The sequence below is a fragment of the Amphibalanus amphitrite genome, unplaced genomic scaffold, assembly GCF_019059575.1.
Source record: "Amphibalanus amphitrite isolate SeventyFive unplaced genomic scaffold, NRLGWU_Aamphi_draft 000581F_arrow, whole genome shotgun sequence".
NCBI lineage: Eukaryota > Metazoa > Arthropoda > Thecostraca > Balanomorpha > Balanidae > Amphibalanus > Amphibalanus amphitrite.
In genome coordinates this window covers 211,129-233,055 of record NW_024882075.1, presented here as the reverse complement: position 1 = coordinate 233,055, position 21,927 = coordinate 211,129, and the positions used below count along the sequence as shown (strand labels likewise).

Below are 21,927 nucleotides of genomic sequence, written 5' to 3'. Positions count from 1 at the left end.
GAAATGCTGTTAGAAGTGGGACGGTGAGATAGCGAACAATCAAGCCGAGATCTAGTCGATCAAAACTTACAAGAGAAAACACTCACTTCTCACAAACTAAGGACCGAGAAAACGAGAGACAATACACAGAAACTCCCACAAAACACATGGGGGCATGCCAGCAAAAACAACCCAACAAAATGGACCAAAACAAAATATAAAAACGGACCACTCGACTGGGCTGAAAAGCGGGGACAGGCGCGCGCCAGGCGGCCAGGCGGCGAAGCTGCAGTTCAAACACCGGCCGCCAGGTGTCAGCAGTGTAGCAGTGCGGTGGCATTAGCGGTACGGCACGAAAAAACAAATAACGACCCCCTCTCGCGGTGCCGGTGTGAAAAACCAGCCAAGTGGGTGTCGGGGTGAAGCGGTGTGAACTCACACAAGGCGGGTGCCACCCACACGCACCCAATCAAACACAATACACCCAACCGGGGGTGCTATTGGTGCCCAAACACGCAACAAAAGCTCTACCTGCATCTCTCGCGCAGGGCGACGTCGGAGTCGGAGTCGGAGTCAGGACAGGATCGGACGGACTCGGAGTCGGAGTCAGAGCAGCAGTAGGAGCAGGAGCTGACCCAGGAGCCGGAACAGGAGTCGCTGGATGAGGCGAAGACGGAGGGACGGATGTTGATGATAATGAAGCGGGAGACACTGATGTAGTGGCGGTAGGACTTGTAGTGTCAGCGGATGAGGGTGATGATGCTGATGACAAAGGCGAAGACCAGCTCGAAGAACTCAGTCCGGCTGGGAGTAAGGAAGGCTGAGAGACATCCCACCCAGCACTAGGCTTGAGTTGAGCCTCAGCCGGGGGTCCAGGATCCCGCCTCCGGCCCGGATCCAGCCCCGGGCCGGGTCCAGTCGGGTGTGGCGGATCCGTGGGAGGATCCAGAGGGTCCAGTGACGTATTCAGGTCCAGGTACGGATCCATCAGGTCCAGGGACATATTCAGGTCCAGTGGCGGATCCCGTGGATCCCAGGCGGGATCCCGGTTTAGGATCAGGTCGGCAGAGGGCAGTAAGAGACCTCTCGACAGCGGAGGACGGGGCTTTGGCCTACCTGAGCGCCTCAGATCTGGAACGCAACGCAGAAAAACGCAACGTGTGAGCTTCCTGCGTGACGCAACGCAACGCAACGCAACAGAGTGGGACTGAGCGCGACGAAACGGATGAGAACCAAACACAGGCTAATGACAAATGTGATAGGTGATTATCTTTCAATAAGCATACACATGTCGGTCATGAATAAGAACATACGAAACCAAACGAAACTCTAAAAGTCATTGAATATTGGAAATAGGCATCCATAGCATCATAGAAGAGGAGCGTGAATTGCCTGACGTGTTTTGTTTATATCAGGATATAAATGGCTGAGTGAGGGACATTCACTATTCTAGTTAGGCATTCACAGCTCAAAGTCGTTTTAGAGATGTGATAAGAGGTGCCGATGTAAAATACTCACGAGGATAGAAGCCGTCTGGATCCTTGTACTCGCACCGTTGACCCATAAAGCCGTCCGTGCACCTGGAAAACACAGAAAAATCGACCTTAGAAACACTCATTGACCCATAAAGCTGTCTATGCGTGTGAGAAACACAGAAAAACCAGCCTTAGTAACACAGAACAGGATCACTATACGACACATCGGCGACGCTCAAATTCAAACGATTCCCTCAAATCAGCACAATCAGCACTAAAACTCAAGATGATCAGAGCGATTAGATAGAACACATTCGCGCAGCGCTTCTCTCGCGGTCACCAATTTTCCGGCCTCATCTCTGCGACATACTCTCCCTTCTCGCTTATCTATCGCTCGCTGGCAGTTCGCCGGCTAAAGCTGATTGAAGCTGACAGCTCAGAACGATACAACTGCTTCGCTGAATTGAGCCGGGCCGGGCGACGACGACCGTGGCTAAGTATATCCCTCACACGGTGATACGCAAAGATAGCCGGGAGCTCACAGACGCTAAGACAGATTTGTGGAAATCAGAGCGGCAGGAACAGCATTCCGCGGTGGGATTACTAGGGCTATCTACATAAAGATTCAATATGATATTTCCCCCGGTGTGTGAGAGTACTTTGTCAGTTAAGGGATAACCATTCAGTCAGTACCTACATTTCAATATTACGACCGCAAGAACCTACTTTGTCAGTCAACTCATATCTAACCATTCCGTCAGTCCCATAATTTTAGCATTGTGACCAACATATCACCGTTCGTACTACTAATTTTTAATATGACCGAACACCCTCTCTCTCCAACGCCAGCGTCTCCTCAAAATTTCCTCCCTGCAGCACGCTGTAACACGCCGGTGCTCGTCTTTTACCACCCCGTAGGCCCAGCCCTCCCGGTCCTTTCCCACGCCCCAGTGCGGTCTCCACAGCCGCCGCGGCATCCCGCTCCGATCCTAATCCGCGCCCGGCTGACGGCAGTATTGTGGTACGGTCCGAGCTGCATCGGTCAGCCCATTGAGGCGACGTCTGACGGTCAGCCCCGCCCCCCCCCCCCCCGGTAGGAGGGAGGGGGCAGAGGGGACGAGGAATGTCCGGTATGGGGGCGAGGCCATCACAGGGCGCCGGTGACAGTTGGATTTTGACGCCTGTGTCGTCCGTGTTACAGCTGACAAACGGTGATGGCTGATGTGCTGACAATTTAACGCCTCTTTGCATTGCCTACAATTCATACCCGACCGATAATCATAATTTTTTTCACTTAGCTCCGGCATTCGCAAATCAAACTCACCCAAAAATCACTATGACTGACCAAAAACTGCACATACGTCTGTTCTCTCTAAGCCCATAAACAGCCGCTCACACAAGTTTCCTCACAGGCCAAGACGACTTCATCTTTCCCTTTCTCCCATCTCTAACCCATTCCTCTCCCATCAACCCCACCGGACCGCTCTCCAAAACCATCCCTCCATCCCTCCATCCACCGTCAATCGTCATCCACCAGGCGTCATCCGTAAAGCGCCATCCGTCGTCCAGGGTTTCTATAGAGCCCGCCGTCAGGCCCGGGTCCATGGGGCGTGCGCGAGTCGCTCTGAAGGGGATTAGCGACCACACGCAGAGGACGGGTCTGTCTTTTCACGAGGCGACGGGAGAGGGAATTTGTCAGGGCTCTATTGAGTGCCATCAGGTAAAAGAGAGGCCGCCAGCGTTGGGCAGCTGGGAGAGAGGGAGAAAGAGAGAGAGAGAGAGAGAGAGAGAGAGAGAGAGAGAGAGAGAGAGAGAGAGAGAGAGAGAGAGAGAGAGAGGGCGAGAGGTTCAAATAGAGCGCTGAGTCGTTACCAAGTCTCAACTCCCATATGTTGCTTACTAAGCACAACCACACGTACCCAAACCAGCTAAAGGCACGACACCGGCCCCTAAAACTAACACAGGCGGTCACTGGATACTCCTTCAGCAAATTGGCGAACACTTGACCTGACCCATACCAGCACCTCTGTGAACGCTACAGCACGCGCCGTGTCCGTGCCTGGCACGTGCCACATACCACGCCTCACCACGAGACACCCATCGAGGCCCCCATCACGAGACTAAAAAACCACCCCTCTTCAGTGTCATAGCCTAACCACTCTCGTGTCATCACGGATGCCCAGCCCCGAGGTCTGGCCTCACGAGACACCTAACTAGCGCTAAAGCTTTGCCAGAAGCTGGCGTGAGGTCCATGCTCGGGCGGTGGTCAGGTAGAGTTGAGCACGAGCTGGAAATCCCACCATGGTATGGGAGAATCGAGACGAGAAAAACGGAGATCGACAGGAGAGAGACGGGAGAGGGAGAGAGAGAGAGGAAGAGGGAGAGGGAGAGAGAGAGAGAGAGAGAGAGAGAGAGAGAGAGAGAGAGAGAGAGAGAGAGAGAGAGAGAGAGAGAAAGAGACGGGAGAGAGAGAGAGAGAGAGAGAGAGAGAGAGAGAGAGAGAGAGAGAGAGAGAGAGAGAGGGAGGGAGGGGGGCAGACAGCTGTGGAATCGGGACGCTTTTCAAAGACCACAATTCTCTGAAAATGTCACACCTACTGAGTTCATTTAAAGTCCTCGAATTCTGTCTACACGATACACGACAATAGTCAGGCGACATTGCCGCAAATCGTCAACATTTGTCGCCACACCAAGCCCCGTTATCTGCGCCAATTTCGCCGCTGGCTCGCCGGGGTGGCAACACCGGTCCGATTTTATTCGCATGGCTCGCCAAAGCCCCACACCTGTGAATGTAGACAATGTCCGACAACGAATGGCGTCGCGTTTCAATCCGAGACAACATTCCATGAACCGTTACCGACGGCTAGGCTCTATTTAAAGCTCTATTTAAAGCTTGTTGTGCATAGCTGGCATTCGCCAGAGCGTAGTAGGCCAATCCCACTCCACCGGGATTGTTTCTCTAGAACAAATGTCACCGATAAGATGTTTAACTAACTCGGGCGTGGCACGGTCATGCTTTCGTTTTTACATTCGTATGCTCGACTGACCAACCGCTCTCGAAAATCTGTTCTGCCAGTCTAGCTCGTATCTAAGACGCTGGCGAAACACCGAACAACCACTGGTTACCTTGGTGTGTTCCAACTTCCAGCAATCCTGAGATCACCATTACAAAACAATGTTATTTTCTCGCACTTTCCAACTTCCAACACCGCCAACGATCAGCAATTCAGAAGCAAAAGCCCGTCGCACTGTTGCACGGAGCACTTTCATTCGCGACCGTGTCAAGCGCCCCATATGAACATGGTAATGTATAATGCAACACTAAACAGTGCTGGACTATCGCCTACAACTACTTGCGCTGATGCAACGCGACCGATCGGGGACATTTTGGCCAGTGAAGCTTTAGGTCAATAGGCCACCCTAGCCCCAATAGCGACCCAAGTCCAAGCATTGGTGAACTAACGCGCCACAGCTAACTACGAGTTTTACAAGTCTCCTCGTTCAGAATAATCACAGACGGATGCCGTACCGTGTAATTGCGGAGCCCTAAATCCCGTTACGCACATTACGGGTACCCTAACACACTCCGCACGATCTACGCACGATGCCAGTCAAACGTGCAGATATTTATTACCTAACCACACCTTGGATGAGTTTAGCTTCACCAGTCCGCGCGTACTACGCCACTTCTTCGCAGAGCCGTCTCACGCAAGGCCTCGCGCACTGCCTTACGCACGCACGCACCCCTCAGGCCACACACACGCATACACACGTCCCGATACTCACTCGCAACTGTAGACGGGGTTATGTCCGATGTTGACCTTGAAGCAGCGGGAGCCGTGCAGGCAGTACTTGGCCTGGTACATGGGCGGGCACGGCTCTGTGTTGAACGTGAACGAGGGCCGTCGTGTCGATGGTGAGGACGGCCCTCGGGGCTTGGGGTTGGCGCGCGACGAGCAGCCATCTGACAAAAGAGAAGAGGGGGAGAAGGGGAGTTAGAGTTGTGACCACAAGAAGAAGTCAAAGCTTAATCACATCATACCACATGTAATCACATGTAAGAAAACAGCAGCGGGAGCATCATGTTCAAACTTGGGTGAGGAACTATTCTTAAGAATGGATAGCAAATACGCAAAGTATTTTCTTTTTTACTTTATCTATCAAGGTTAAACATGGGCTAGCACCTTTTTTCTTGAGACATAGGAGCAGCGTGACCGTGCGAGACAAAATATTTTGGTGAGCGAATGTGGCATATAAAAAGGTAGCATGTGAAAAAGGGAGCGAGCGAGCGCGTCAAGATCAGACAGCTGTGGTTTGGACTCCACCTTAGTTTGACGTCATTACACATTATCTAACTACCATGCACGTCACAGACCAGACACAAACAAAATATTATAACCTTACGGCTTACATATAAGCCAGAGTTAGAAAGCCTATTTGCGATCCAAATCCCAGACAGGAGCAGACAGTGCCTTCACAGAGCTGACAGGTGACGAGCGGGGCACGCGTGCGTGGCACACATTCACGAAACGACATCGTCATCACCATCTACCCCGTCACGGAGTTCCGACAGGGAACTCCACGGCGCGTCGGCAGACACCGAGCAATTCCGCTCAGATATCGCGTGATAGACCGCCACTGGACTTGTAGGAAAGCGTGGGGCACCACGCCCGAGAAAAAAGACGGTGACGGCTCGGTTTTAACCACACGAAATCATGTTGGGGAATGTCGGAGTGCATTCTGATCTTAAAGGAAGACGTGTCGTGAAAATGGGGTGAAGATGAGTAGCGATTCCGGATAGCCAGACCGCTGGTGTATGGCCTGAAGTACAAGTGCTTAATCACCGCATTTACGCAGTCATTCGTCGTTCGAATATCCGTCTTTTCACGGCCTTCATTTAGCGTTGCAACATGGAAGCGAAATGGAACTCGGTCATGTGACTAGCCGACTACAAATACCGCATCAACGTAACCAGTCATATTCTTCGCTTTTACAAGGGATCAAATAATTCCATCCGACTTTCTATCCGCAATTGCAATGCATCCGTCCTTCTAAGTTCTAACCGTAACTGACTCATTCATCGCATCGTTTCGTCCCAATCGACCACAGGAGCGCACCACGTGGCACGTGCTGACCTGCACGAGACACGTGGGCGTACCGCCGGCAGTACGTACCCGCATTCCTCAGTGAACTGACAGCGGACGTCACGGGTTATCCACGTCATTCAGCGTCACACAGTCGCAGCAGTGCGTATCCGTCACTCGCTCCCATTCATCGCGCCATTCATCCATCATTCATTCGTCATTCATTCAGTCAGCATGCGTTTTCCACTCGCCGCCAGGTATGTCCGTTTCCGTCGGCCGCCAGTGGAGTACCCAGCTCCAACATCCGGTGTCCTCCGTCGTAACCAACAGAGCAATCAGGTAAAGACCGCCTCCGCGCGAGCGCTCCGTTCTACCTCAGCGCGTGCCACAGCCTCTGCCCCCGGCGCCGTGACTCTGTCCTCAGGAAGGCGAGTTAAAGAGCCGCTACCGGACGCGTGGCGGTACTTCCTTTGGACTCGCCCTTCCGGCGCCTGCTTCCGATGGTGTGGTGCGCTCGGCCGGGCACGTTTCCGCTCTCCGCACCGCGCCCTCCACCCCCAGAGGTCGGCAGCGCGCAGGGTCAGCCGGCGCAGCTCAGCTCGAGTCAGTCGGTCGTTTAACCAGACTGTCACCACCAACCAAAGATCCGGTTCCTTCCGATCGACGGGCGTAGCCTTCGGAGTCACTCGCCCGCGGCTAATCGAGGGTCGAGAGATACGTAACGCACACCAGGCCACGGTCACCGGGGGTGGCGGGGGGCAGTCGAGCGGCCACCACCGGATGTTGCTTCATTAGCCGGAACGAGGCAGCACCTCACAAATAGGCCGGGCAGCCGGCGCGCCGAGCGGGCCCGTAACGCGAGACGGCCTCCGCTCCCCTCTGGATCTGTGCACGGACGAGCGGCGCGACAGACCGGCCGAGGGACGGGGTCAGCGGCGCGGCCGGCGGCGGACACAACATCCTGCGAGCCGCGCGTGCCGGCCGCGCCGCCGCAGACGACGACCTGAGCGATATCCGGCCTGCGTCACCGCTACAGTTACCCTCCACCGTCATCGAACACACTACCTCTCCGTCCTTATAACACGAGCGGTGTGAGGACTTGAGGGGGCAGGGGTTAGCGACAGACATCGTTTGTGGCGCCGCACAACACTCGCCAAACCGCTGAGGGCGCCAGAGCAGGGCGTGAACGTGACCTGCGCGCAGTCAGCAGCCAGATGATTCAACGGGGTGAGGGGGCACGAATCGCTCCGGGCCAGGGCGGGGGCGGGGGCGGGGGCGGGGGCGGGGGCGGGCGCCGCGTCAGCACGATCGTGACCGGGCACATCGCGCCAAAGCAGAGCGCGAGCAATGCGCTCAGTGAATCGATACGCGGCCAGCGCTGCTCTCGGCTCCCACAAAGCACACAAGCCAGTCGGCGTGACGCGGCCGGTCGCCGGCGCGACGACCCCGCCGCCGCGGTGACGACGGCGGCGGTAACCGCCCGACCGGTCGACCGAAATGCAGCGGCGGTGGCGGCGGCGACAAAGCCGACGGCGGCACCTCACGGCCAGAGCACACACAGAGAGAGCGTCCGTGACGCGCGCCACCCGGCCCGCCGGAAACGGGGCGCGCCGACCGGAAGCGGGCGCGCGCGATACGTGACCCTGCGGTCACGTGACCTCGCCCACCGGCCGGCCGCCGAGGCACGTGACCAGAGGGCGGCGGTGGCGGGTGTAACCAGGTTCGTTGAAACGGTCTGAGTCGACCCGAGCGCACCGGACGTGGGAGCCGCTCGGCTGACCAGCAGCGCCGGCGGCGTCGGGACAGGTGTAAACCCGACAGTCGGCGCCTGCCGCCGACAGGTCAAGGACCTCCGCACCACCCCTTCCCATCAAACACAGTGAGACGTTCTCACCGAGAATCCATCTCAAATCTCAACCCCCGTTCCATCTCCCATATCGTCAATCCACAAAAAAAACTAACAAGACTCATCTTCATTGCACGCACCGTTCGCTTCTCTCAACCACCACAACTCAACGGTCACTCATTTGACCCCAGCGACCCACCACCACTGTCCAGGAGTCGTCCAGGTCTCCAATTATCCTCTCTCTATCCCCACCACCACCTGGCGACGTCCGTGCGCCGATCGGGTTCGCCTCGGCACCGGCAGGTGTGGTGGCCGCGCGCGCCCGCCCTAGGAAGCTCGCTTGACTTGTCGCCCGGTATCCGACAAAGGAAAATAGGCCAATTAGAGAGGCGAGGGCGGCGATCGCTCGTTATCACCGGAGCTGTGTCCCTGCGGGGCGCCATCGGCCCGGTGCGACATCGGGGAAGTCGCGCGCGCGCGCGCGCGCCGCGCAGCGCAGCGGTAGGGATCGCTCGAAATGAGGGTGTGCTCAGGGTTGCCTCCTAGCACCTGCGCGATTTGTGGGCGAAGCACTAAACGGCGCAACCGTCTACTAACTTGTGACGTAGTTTACATATATCACCCACCGTCACACATGACTGCACTACACAGCTCAGAGACTGGAGGTGCTCCACGGTACCTCACCGCCCCACAACAGCCACGGGCGGCGCTGGCTCGGCGCAGCAGACAGCTGCAGCGGCCAGCGCAGCGTCTCTGCCCTGGGGCGACAGGAGCTCGTTCGGAGCGGCCGCTGCACGACCTCGCGTGGCAGCAGAGCACAGCGAGGTGCCCCAGGCACTGCGACTGCAGACGGTACTGCGCGGCTGCGGCCGTTTACCCCGTCATCTCCACGCGAGCTCCTAACGACCCCAGTCGCGCCGCGTCGCGCGTCGGCACGTGCCGCGAGACGTCCCGACGTTGGCGACAGGGTGCCACAGGCGGTACCCTGTCCAGACACGCTCGTAGACGGATGAGAGGCCAGATGTGCGCCCGGTGCCCGTCAGGGGAGGTAGTTGGGCGGACGGGCGTCAGATGGCGCGCAGGTTCGCGGCGCTCCAGCGGCCGCAGGTGCTACGGTCTGGGCTGTGGGGGCGATCGGTCGGCCGTGACGCCCCGATAGCTGTCCTCGGAGCAGGACCCGCCGGCCAGCCATGTCAGCCGAGTGACCGCGCTACTGTCTCAGTAGAAAATTATCCCAGAAACCACGAGATATCACGATCCACTCGCCCTTCATATACAAACAAGAATGTGTTAAATGTGTAACAACACCGACAACACATTTCCACATACTATTTATTGGTGTTTTAAGGCCAAACAACTGTTGTGTCTACGACTCCCACGTTTGTCAAAGCGTAGGTCTTCCCGACAACGCCTGTAATCCCTCGGGTAGCGACTCGCCATGCCCATGGAGGAACACTCCAGTAGTGTAACGGTAACACGCACCACGAGCCAGCCAGCCACAACAGACAGCAATACAATCAACACAATTACGCCGAGGTACGTCTCCGAACTGCATAAGCACGTGGGGTCATTTCCAGGGAAACGCCACAAGCGCCGGCCGTTGTTGCCAATGGCGGATTTAGGATGACAGCCGGGAGCAGTCCGTAGATTTGTGATACAGGTAACTGTTTCCTTGCTGCCATCTTTGTCATGTTGAGAATGTAGGGTTGGGAGAAGTGGGAGGGGGATGGATGACTCCATGCCGCTCAACCCCACGGCTGTCGTGACTGCAAACGCCCCCAGCCCGCGTGCGCGATGGCTGCACGGAGGATTAGCCTCAGAGCCCTCTCGCGCGAGCGGGCCGGGTGGCGTACTGCAGGGTGGCGGGCGTGGACCACTACTTTTTCCAGCCTCAACAGGATCTGCGGCAGCTGAGAGCAGATCTGCCGCAGCTGGGGGCTCGGACACGCGGTTTACGAGCGGTGCGGCGGCGAAAACCTGACGCCGGGCGGCGGCGGCGCTCAGGAGATCGGAATCAGGCGAGTCTGCAGCACGTCAGGTCGAACGGTCGTTCTGCCACCTAGACAGCAGTAGTGAGAGACCATGAACCAAAAGCGTTAACGGTCATCACTGCAACTACATCACTGCTACTACGAATCACACTACGACACCATTTCTTCACCTTAACCGAGCGGGTCCCATTCGAAGAACTTGTCTAACGACCGTCCCACAACGGCCTGCTGATCTGAGGACCTACCACGGCGTGTACCGTACTAGACGAGCTCGATCGCCGCGTGCTAGCGTGTCATCGCCGAGGGCGGCCGCTCGCCGTCGGCGGCGCTCTCTCGGTACGTTGCAGCGGCGCGCGCGCCGTGGCCGGCGGCGCCAGTCGGCGGCCCCGTTCCCACCGGCCCGCCCCGTTTCCACAAACGCTGGCCGAGCGGCGCTCCAAAGCGGGATGAGAGAGCGCCGCACTGGCCGGCCGGCCGGTGGGACTCGTGGAAAGTGGAAGGCGAGGCGAGCTGTGGTTTCTTGGCGGGGTGTGAGCTCCTTGTCTGTTTCAAACTTAACAGCAGTGCGGCCAGGAATAAACCCATCAGTAACACTGCAGCCGTGAATTCAGTAAATCAACTACCAGTACTAATCCAGTGCCAAAACTATGGCACTACGCCAATCCGCACAAAACAGTAAACGTTTTACCCCATCCCTCACCGTCCAGTTAGGTGAACTCCATCCTCCTATCCCTTCCCTACCGGAGCCGGCCGCGGCGAAACCCCGCCGCGCACCGTGCTTCGTTAGCGGTAGGCGCCCCGTAATTACTCGCCGAATCAATAGGCAATTGGGTGCGCAGTAGGCAGGTGTGCGCCGGGCGCGCGCTGGCGCGGCGAGAGGCAGCTGCCGCCGCCGCCCGCTGCCGGTGGCGGCTGCGGCTGGGCCGCTCTCTGTGACCCGGCGTTACCAGGTGCTCCGCCGCCGCCGCCGCACGCGACTGCCGCCGGCCATCACGTGACCGGCGGAAGGGTGACGTCCGAGGTCAGCCTCCGGACGGCCGGTGATTAGGCCTCTGGAATTATCAATAATCCGTCCGACTGCCGGCCGCTCGATGGCCGGTTGCGTCGCGTCCGCAAGCCTCGCGCCAAGGATAGCGGCGAACACTACGCAATGTTTCTATTCACCGGAGCAGAATTGAGTTGATCCCTTTGATCGAAATGAAAGGGTGCGCGCCGTGAGGGACGGGTAACGCCAGTCTCTGACGGTCTGGTTGGTAGTTATTCCAGTTCAGGTTACGCCCATGTCGAATCGCTCGATTCGTCATGGACAGATGACGAAATGCCGGCCTGTGGCGGATGATACTACCTGCTGTCAGTCGTCAATCCCGATCTATGTCTGTCGCGAGTCCGCGACTGTCTGAACCCGTTGTCTGGGTCGCTGTCTGGCTCATGACCGACACTGTCTGACCGAGACCAGTGCGGCGCAAACGCCGCAGACAATGCATGTCACCGACGGCACGACCGGTCAGAGCGCGCCACGATCGCGGCAGCCGCGCCACTGCCGCCGCCAGCGCCGGTCACGGCCGCACGTCACGAGACGAGCCCGGCGCATTGTCCGCGCGCCGCGGCGGAACCGGCGCACCGCGCCGCGTGCCGCGCGGCAATCGCAGCGCGCGACATGAGCAGCGCGCCGCGCGGCGAATTAATCAGCGCTGCGCCGCGATCGTAAACCGAGCCGCCGGGTGAGGTGTTCGTGGTTTATCACCAGCCGCCCGCCCAGTTCCCACACGATCCGAGCGCCGCGCCGCCACTGCCGCCGCCGCGCCGCGATAGTCGCTGCACGGCCGGCGTTGCGCCACAGATCGTCCCGATCGCCGCGGCGCACGGCGCACGCCGCCCGTCCGCCGCGGGTAAAAACCGGCGTAAAAACCGCGCCGCCACTGGGCGGAGCACGCGGTAGTGACCACGGCTTTGGAAAATCATCCGCCTTCGTCGCCACCCCGGGGGTAAACGTACGAGCGAGGCTAATGAGCGCGTTAGCGAGGCTTCTCAGGTGCCGCAGGCAGCTCGTTAGCGAAAAACAACACGGCGCTTAACGGCGCATAAGCTCAACGCCCTACAGCTATCCCCAATCAACCTCTGTGGACGTAACCGCGAAGCATAGACCCAACAGCGACAATGGCGACACAGAGCTCACGATTCAATGTTGCAGTACTTCCACCGGCATTAAAACTTGCTGGCTGATAAATTTAGGGGATATGTCTGCAGTTCAAAGGATTCAAAGGATCCACTTAGCCGTTTGAACTGCATAAACCCAGCTGGAGTTGGCGTTAAGCATCTGTTTGCTGATGTGCGATAGTCGTCTTGTCAGACCTGGACGCCAAACAGACTGTAAACATTGCAGAACTTGTGTCCTGTGCCTAACAGGGGCAGCCGTGGAAGAGGAACTGTTAAGAGAATTGTCTGACTAAAAGGATACGGGACAGGTTAATGAGCAGAGCGGAAAGAGAGAGAGAGAGAGAGAGAGAGAGAGAGAGAGAGAGAGAGAGAGAGAGAGAGAGAGAGAGGGAGAGAGAGAGTCAGAGAAAAGGGAAGAGAATATCGTTAAAGGGACAGTATCACCATTTTGATGAAATTTGACATTGCATAGGCCCCACCTTTCTGGTCCGGGAACTGAAGACCGATCCTCGAAGCTCCACACCGTTATCCCGCTATCGCCGCTCAAAGTACGAAAGGTGTACCACACTTTGAATCGTGCTTCACTATCTTCACTGTTTAAATGTTTGCGCCGTTTTGAATTGACCGCCAGTAATAAAACTTTTACCCTGGTCATTTCATCAAATTTTATAAAGCCAAAACGTTTTTCGCACTTATTCATTACCGTTAAATTCATTAAATAGTCGTAGGCAATTTCCGCTGTTTCCTTCGGATTCCAGCGGCTCAACAAAGGAATTCCTCCAGCTTGAATCACAATCTCCCTCCAATGTATGACGTTTATCACGTGATTGTCACGTGATATTTTCTCCCATTGTCAATTGTCATGTCCAATTGTCACTCCCTTCAATTGTCACGTTATATTTTTATAGGCAATACCTAAAGCTACCTCTCCCTAAGGACAACTCAATCAGAAGAACGACCGCGTAAGCGTAGCGTCAATAATGTATTATCTGCGCCAGTTCTGTAGTAATTTTGCATGCTTCCAAACTGGCGGCCATGCTTGTATAGTGGTGGTTCGCTCATGAAAATGAATCATGAAAATGAAATGTGGTTGCAATATTTTTCACCGAGTTCGGTCCTCAAACTATGTTTTTCTGATTCAGAAAAATAAGAAATGCTAGTAAAAAAAAAATCAGCTCCATACATGGATTTTTTTTTCGATGATACTGTCCCTTTAAAGGTAAAAAGGAAAAAAGTGGTAAGATGGCAGATCAACTCAGCGGTATACGAAAAGCAGTAGAAGCTTCACAAATGAACGGCGCCCAGACACAGGGCAGAGCGGTCGTCCCGGAGAGAGGGGACAGAGCGGCGCGGAGAGAGAGGAGAGAGCGGGGGCGCGGCGGTCCGTGACACCGGTACCACCCCGTCACGGTCGGCGGAGGAGCGTGACGGTCGGTCACCCGTCACGATCGCCGACCGGTCTGGCCCCGTCTATCCGTCTGTGTCCCTCCCCCGGGGTCGTGGTTGGGGTCAAACCAAGACCGGCAGGTCAAACTTCAGACCATGGGACGACCCTCAAACTTATCACAAATATACAGACTCAGACTATGAGAGACGACACTACGGCTTGTCACAAATAATAACCTAGAGGATTTATACTACACACATAAGAAATGACACGTCTACTTGATACTTCCTCCACGCCATCTGCTAGAAACACCAACCTTCCATAAGACCCAGCGTCTTGCTCAATGCAATTTGAGCAATGATATAGAAATGCTAGTGTACCTAGTGTGAACACCAAGCCTCCATAGGACCACCACCGCCACCAGCACAGACGGCGGGGGCGGCGCGAGGACCACGGGGCCTCTGAGAGGGCGGCGGTCGCCCGCCCTTAGCCGGATCTGACTACAGGAGTGGCCGGAGAGACGGCGCGTCGCTCTGCACCGTCTCAGCGCCGCCGCCGGGTCACCGCGGGGTCATCGCGGGTCACCGGAGGTCAGACGTCGCTCCTGCGGGGGTCGAGCGCTGGGAGAGCCACGGGAGAGCTAGGGAGAGCCAGGGAGAGCTGAGAGCACGGCGGTGCGATTGTACAAGGCGGCACACCCAGTTTGTCTGGGAGAGTCGGGTCGCTGCGCGCCCACCCACAGGCACTGAACAGCATCCTGTCCGCGCATCCTGCTGGCAATGATGACCGGGAAGCGTTCACCGATCAGTGACCTGTGACCTGTGACCGGTGACCTAACTCGGTGACGTCATTGCTCAGGTCAGATCCGTCATCGCGTCATCGGCTATCAGTCATCGGGCCAAGAGCGAAGTGTGCTGCTCGTTTCACGCAGAATCGTAGAAATTACAGAACGCCATTAAAACACGTTTCGCAAAACTTGTATGCTAATAGTCTAGTATGGCGCTTTGTAATAATGACTACCTTGGAGACCCAGTTAAAGACAGCTGCCAAATTTCACCAAATCGCTAGAGCGCATCGGAGAAAACGCCAGCCCAGTGCAGACGATTGGGGAAACGATACATACTTCAGCGGCTGTTGAGATTTCCGATTGTCGCGCAAATAACAGCGAAATCTCTGTCTAAGTTACTGACCGTGCAATCATCAGTTTTATATCGAGTTCTGATTACTCAACAAACTTTTAACACAGTTCAGCCCAGTGCATTATCAACCAGCCGCTAAAAACGATCATTTTCCAACTGCGCGGCGATCAAAGACTATTTTCCAGGCCAGTTTTCTCCAAAGAGGTATCCTTTTCACCACCTCGCCAAGATAAATTGGGCAAAGCGGATCGATTTGGGGTGGTCGGCACCATTTACCAGCCAACTGTCACCTCGCTCCCTCCTGAGGCAGCCACCGCGGCGCGAACGCCGCACAAACAGCCGGTGCGCCGTGACCGCCGCCGCGCCGCCCACCCATTGTGGCGCACAAAGCGGCGCGCTCGCCGCCGCGCGCCAATCACACGCAAATAGCGCGCGCCGGCGCAGGTGGTCGGTCGGGCGCACGGCGCGCGCGCGGCGACTCCAAAGGATTCCGATTAGTGACAATCGACGACTGGCCTGTGCGGTCAACTGGCGACCGGGGGGACGGAGGAGGGAGGGGAAGGGGACACCGGGGAGGGATAATATAGCCGTCCGCGCCGCCACCCGGCAGCGGGCCATCCGGCCGGGCGCAATTGTCACGCGGCGCGGCGGAAATACCACCAGAGATCGCCGGTGGTGCGCCACCCTCGCCGCTAGTGCGCCACCCTCGCCGCCGACGGTGGTCGCCCACGTGAGAGAGGCGTCACGACCTGACCCCGATCGGGGGCGGCCTCCCCGCCCCAGGCGGCTGAAATAATACCGCGCCACACACAATGCTGCGCCGAAATAACAATTAGTGCAGGCGCGATGAGAGACCCCTGGGGTACACCAGCACCCGCCGCGATCAGAGAGCGGTACCGCGGATATGGCGCCGCGGGGTGCCTCTGCACCCCTTCGGGCACCCCTGTAGCACCCTCCGCGGCATCACAGGCCGCATCAGCGCCTGAAAGCCCCCTGATAGCCCGCCTGATGCCGTGACCAACATCACAGTCGCACGTCTTCCAATCGTCCACCGCATCGCGATGCAATTTCGTCTCGCCTCGGGCCGTTGTCTGCGCCAACTCTGGCGACCTTGACAGGACAAAAGGGTTGCAAGTCAGCGCGGCCGACCACCCATGGCTATCCCAGGCCGGTTCGGACGCCGCGCGACCCTGCCGAAGGAGCCACTCGCCGGCACCTCGGCTCCGCGGGAGGGCTCCCAGACGACCTTCGAGCGGCCTCCTCGGCCTCGTCAGACATGCCAACGACTCTGTCTGCCCGAGAACACCTGGACACCTCTTCCTAGTGGTCGTGTTGACTTTCGCCGCTCTCTGGCGCGCTAATCACTATCATTTGCATAATATGGCGCGACCGAGTCGACAGTGTGTGCCACGCGCCTGGCGCTGCGCCGGCCAGCCGGTCGGCGAGCGTAAGGGTCACACGCGTGGGTTGTGCCGATGGGAGTTCGCCCTTACGGCCGCGGTGGCATATGGCACGTGTGTGTGAGCCTGCAGGTGCGACTGGACCCGCGGCCGGGACGTCAACAGAGGGACAAACAGCCCTGCCCCCGCCCCGTCCGAGCGGACACGCACCGCCGGCCGGCCGTCTCAGGCAGACAGCGGACAGTGGACAGTGGACAGCGGACAGAGGACAGCGGGTGCTGGCAGCAGATAGCAGGCGCTTGCAGCCAACCGTGCTAGATGACAGAATGGGGCAGATATGGGGCGCTAGACTGCGCTCATCGGACCGACGTATGCCGACTGACCGCTCTTAGATTATGCTGTCCAAAGGTCTTCCGCGTCCCTAAAATCGACCCATAATGTCCCCACAAAATGACCACCATTGGTAAGATCCACACCCCCTCCCTCCTCCCCTCCCACCAAGAGGTCACATCGTGCGCCGTGGCCGACCCACGTGGGGTCAGAGGTCAGCTCGCCGAGTGGCCCACACCGCGCCGGGGTGGGGGTCGCAGCGAGCGGCGTGTTTTGGTAGCCCGGGCGGGCCCGCCGGCCGCACCCGGGCGCACGCCCACAAACACGCACAGCACGCACGCACGCGCGCGCCTATTCAGGTGAAATGTGGAGGGCAGCTTCCAATAGACCAGCGTCGTGGATATTTCACCCATGATTGGAGCCAAACGTTATGCCGCTTGGAATAGGCTCGATGGAGCTCTAAGCCTCCGTTTCTTCTGTGTGTTTGCCCCCTATTGACCGTCAAAGCGGTAGGTCAAGTGAGCAGCCGTCTCGAGATGATACTGAGCAGAGAGAGCGGGCCTTTATACCACACAGCTCACCTGTTCTGACGGCCGCCGCCAGCAAAAACCTAAGCCGTCGCACAAACACTAACAGCTTACGACAGCAGCCAAAGCCTCCGCGGGACAACACCATTCAGAAGAAGCTCTCAAAACGGGCATCCATCTTCCGCCTCATAAAAAGGTAAAGATGAGGGGGTTCTCCAGCAGTGGCGGCTAGTAGCTTTGAGTGACATTCTTTTTTCATTTTACGATCCCGATTATCCAAACCTATGACAATGAATACGGCAGTCACGCGTCTTGTGGTGAGCGGGACGGTCACAGATCGGGACGTCCGGAGACGCCAGAGGAGACTTGAGTGTGGCACAGGAGCGTAACTCAGCGCGAGCGTTCATCTCGGCTCGGCGCGAGGCGTCCCTTCACCTCAGCCAAACCTGCTGGACCGTGCCTCCACATCATCAACATCCTTGCCAACATCTCCTACATCCCGCCGTCATCAGGAGAGCACAACAAACCCATGGCGTGTTGATATCTCACTAAGTGATGACCTCTCGCTGGGAACTTCACCCGGATCGGACCGACTGGACAAGTACGTGGAACTGGGCAGCACGGGGCCGTCCACGGCAACCCCGCCCCCGAGGCGGCGCATTCCACGCCGTGAATCTCCCAGGTAGGATGCCGTGCATCGCGCCGAGCATCCTAACACGGCATGCTGGTAGGTATTCTTCCGAGCATACAAACAAACGCTGAGTGGTGTGGTGAAGCGTGAGATGAGTGGGAGCTTCAAAATATAGGTATGAGTTTTCATAAGGGTGCAATGTTGAACGCAGAAACATGTCAGAAACGTTCATGAAATAATATACGTCTAATGGAAGCATGAGCATTATCAATTTGGCGATATGGTGGATACATTAACAAATGATCTCTCAAACGCGCTACTAAGACAATAATTTTGCACGATATGGATCAACAAAGCAAGCTAACAGCATGGACCAAAGACCCACCAAGCTCTATCTCCACACCTCCGCTTCCTGAAGCTCACTTCAGTCGCCCTGACTCCACCTTCTCCAGACAGAGGCCACTCCCGACAAAGCCGACCAGTCGATGGGCTGACCTCCCGCCGCCCAGTCTCCCCACCGCTGACCTCGCTCCGGCCACTGGCGCGGCCCCGACAATTGGCGCACCTCATCCGTCACGATCCGCCGCCGGCTCGGTGACGTTTTCGGCGCGTTTTTTCGTGCGCCGGCGCGTGGCGCGAGGATTATCGGCGGCGATTTCGGCGCGTTCCGCCTGCGCCGCTCTCTGTCTCGGCTGACGCGTCCCTCGCGAGCCGACGTGCCTGCCCGCGGGCCAAGTCCACGACGGCGGTCTGTATCTACGGACAGGATCATGACCTGGCCATTTCCAGCGGTCGTCAGGCCCGCTCCGTTTACGGCCAGGGCAGGGCCACTGTGAAACGAACGTCGAAATGACCACGGCAGCGATTGCACCTGCAGACCTCCAGCCTTCAAACGAGACTTTGATGACCGTGGCGTGGAATTCGTCCCACCAATAGCTCCCCATTTGTCACCGGCGAGGTGCAGCCCAGAGCCGCGTCATCACGCGTCCGTGAGTCGAGCTCCTGCAAGGTGTGGAGCGGCTGCGGTCGCGCAAACTGGGGCTTAAGGTCAGCATTCCTGAGATTCTCGCGTCCCGCGCGGCACCCTGTGCCCGTCTGAGCCACCCTTCCAGAGCTCCACCCAGGTCCGCGAGCGGCGAGCGGCTTGCAAGGAACGCGGGGTATGTTGCATCGCTGCAGATACCACAGACACGCAGCACGGCTTCTCCCCTAGATAATCATACTGTGCAACACTTCCCTGTCCACATCTGACCCCTCACAATGAGGAAACGTCATCCACCTGTCGCCCCCGGCCCTAAAACGTCTCAGAAGCGGACGGGCGCGGCCGGTCGAGGAGGTGCTGGCGACGCATTCCAATCGCGCCGGGTTGGCCGCCGCCGGTGTCGTTAATTAATACGGCGCAGCCAAGGACGTCCACCGTCACCACCGAGGCGACCTCCGCCCTGTCTCCGGCCGGAGAGAAATCGCAACGCCGAGACAGAGACACTGAGAAGACAAAAAGGTCGCAGGGGCGGTGGCCGGTCGGCCAACTGCGGGACCCGCCCGTAGGGACGTGGGATGAAGCACGAGTTATCGCTCGAGCTCCAGACCCAGGTCCGGTTGGCAAGTCGGCCAGACATGCCTCCAGACTCCGCTCCTCCCTCCCCATCTCTAGTCTCCTCCAGTCATCCTCTTGTCACCCCACCCAACCTCCCCAACACCCAGTGGCACCTCAAACCGAGCGAAAACCAGTAGGGTGGCTTCTGCCGGAAATCATGTCCGACTGCACGACATGAGCTCACCGAGAACCGGACGCGGACCTGGCGCCGTCGGCGACGCCCCGGGAGTTTCACTTTCTATCGCCGGCTCAAAGTAGGCGTGTTCCCAAGAGAATGTCCAGACCGACGCGTGGGACGCGGAGGCGGAGGCGAGGTGTGAGGGTGTGGCCCGTAGACTCGGTGTTGCGTATGAGTCACATCCAAAACATTGCTTCGCTCCTTCGTTAAGCCGTGGACACTCTACACAGTAGGGAGTCAGAGTCCTGTTGCAGTACACAAAACTACGTTCCCTTTGTTCATTGAGTACCAAATTCTCTCTCACCGCAAAAGTCGCCAGGTCGCCACAGCACCCACCACCCCTCCGTTCTCCCATCAAATACCGAGCACTCCAACCGAGCACCGTCCTCAACCAACCGCACAAGTATCTCATCCGCCACCGTATTTCACCGGCCCTGTCAGCACAGGCGGACACCCACCGGGGCATTTCTCCTCCGCGCCAGCAGTCCGACCACCTGGTCTTGGCCACAGCGATGACATCAGCGCACCGTGCGCCAGACAGCAGGGCGTCTTTAGCTGTCCGCTTCGTCACATCAACGTCTGGACAGAACACGGCTCGGGGGTGATCCGCCCAGCGTCAGTATCGTCCCCGATCGGTACTCCGCCCCTGCCGCCGGAGCGGTGTCGGCCGCTCCCGTGACAGAAGAGGGGTGCCACGGTTGGGTGAAGAAGGGTAGTGCTAAGATATAGAAGTGCAGCATTTGGCTAGGAGAAATAAAAAGCTGGTCTGTAAAAACTAAAGGCTCACGATAATTAATAGATATTGCTCAGGTATAAGGATCTTGGATATTAAGAAAAAACGTAACAATGTCAAAATAAAATTCAAAAGCACGTTCCAATCTATGAGTATCACTCTAAATCAAAGTACCGTCTATGCCGTACCCCACTCTTTTTTAAGTTGGCTATGACATAAACACCCCTCCAAATCGCCGGTGCGGTCATCACACTATTTCAGACAGCGGCGACAGCAGGGGGTAGCCGTCATCGCCTCCGCCCGGTCGTTGGCCTGTCAGTGCTGCAATCGCGGCGCGCCATGGGAACTCTGTGACACTAACGGCGCGCGCGACCCGATTGCGACCAACGGTGGCGCGTCTGCGGCCAAAGCGCCGCCGCCACAGCCGCACCACAGTTGCCACTCTGCAGACATCATTGCAGAATGAGCACACAATCTCCACCGAAAACCGCACACGGCAACCCTCGGCGAGCATGATAAAATAACATGATGAATAACCATAATTCTCATGATTGATTACTCCCCTTATAAACCGAGCTATGTGCTGTGTATTTAGCACAGCCGCGGGGCGGGTGGGGCGGTTCAAAGTCGGCCGCCCCCGCCGCCGGCCGCCGCCCCGGGCGGTGAGTCCGAGAGGCCGCCGCCGCCTGCCGCCCAGGGCCACCTCCTCCCAGAAACTCTGCAGCCACCACCTCTCCCCTCCCGCCGCCCCAGTCAGGTTAGTTTACGACCACTCGCCGGACCGATATCGTTAGCATTGTAAGCAGCGCATTGTAATTTCACCGTACACCTGGACACGGGGCAGAGTTGCATGTCGTTAGACGCGGCGGGGGCCGACCAGACGACACCTGGGACCCAGACGACATGGTGGCTGACGTCATCGGTGAGGTCATGGCTGTGACGTCATACCAGTGTAGGCGAGAGACCGAATACATGATTTTATAACGCCAGTACTGAGCCAGAATGTGCCGAGTTTAGCGGACTAGTGACGCTTGAGGGCAACTATCCACAGGTCAAGACAACACAGTGCACTTCGGGTCATTTCAGGTCTCCAGCGTCACATCATCACACCACGCCGGCACCATCAGACACCACCAGCGCGGTCTGACAACATGACGGATGACGGCGTCATCGGCCGGCGCGAGCCGTCATCGGCCAGAGGGGTGGCCGATCGATCGGCGCCCGGGGGGTAACCGGAGCCGCCTCCCGCCGGCACGTGTCCCACCACAACAGGAAGGGGGCGCGGGCGGGCGCGAGCGCTGAGCAGGGCGCAGACGTGGGCCAGTGAGCGGCGTCTGGGCACCATACGCGCATCGCCAGGGCGTCTGTCTACCCTACGTAGCAAGGGCTCAGGGTGTCAACCCCTGTCTGCCCCTCACAAGACCCGGCGGGTTGTGAGGAGCGAGCGGGGCTTCGTCCCATCGCGAGGCCATC

General features: G+C 57.8%; 1 protein-coding gene across 3 annotated transcripts in view; it reads right to left on the bottom strand.

The window, feature by feature from the left end:
• The window catches only part of LOC122394239 (vegetative cell wall protein gp1-like), a 47,915-nt gene that overhangs the window by 2,561 nt on the left and 23,427 nt on the right, over positions 1 to 21,927 (bottom strand). Inside the window, exons 3-5 of one of the 3 annotated variants that reach the window (XM_043390976.1) lie at positions 5,241 to 5,418; positions 1,498 to 1,559; positions 511 to 1,110 (exon numbers count right to left, since the gene is read on the bottom strand). In XM_043390976.1, the coding sequence (XP_043246911.1) occupies positions 511 to 1,110; positions 1,498 to 1,559; positions 5,241 to 5,418 (840 nt within the window). The remainder of the gene's footprint in view (positions 1 to 510; positions 1,111 to 1,497; positions 1,560 to 5,240; positions 5,419 to 21,927) is intronic. The other 2 variants (XM_043390978.1, XM_043390979.1) reach the window with 2 other exon arrangements.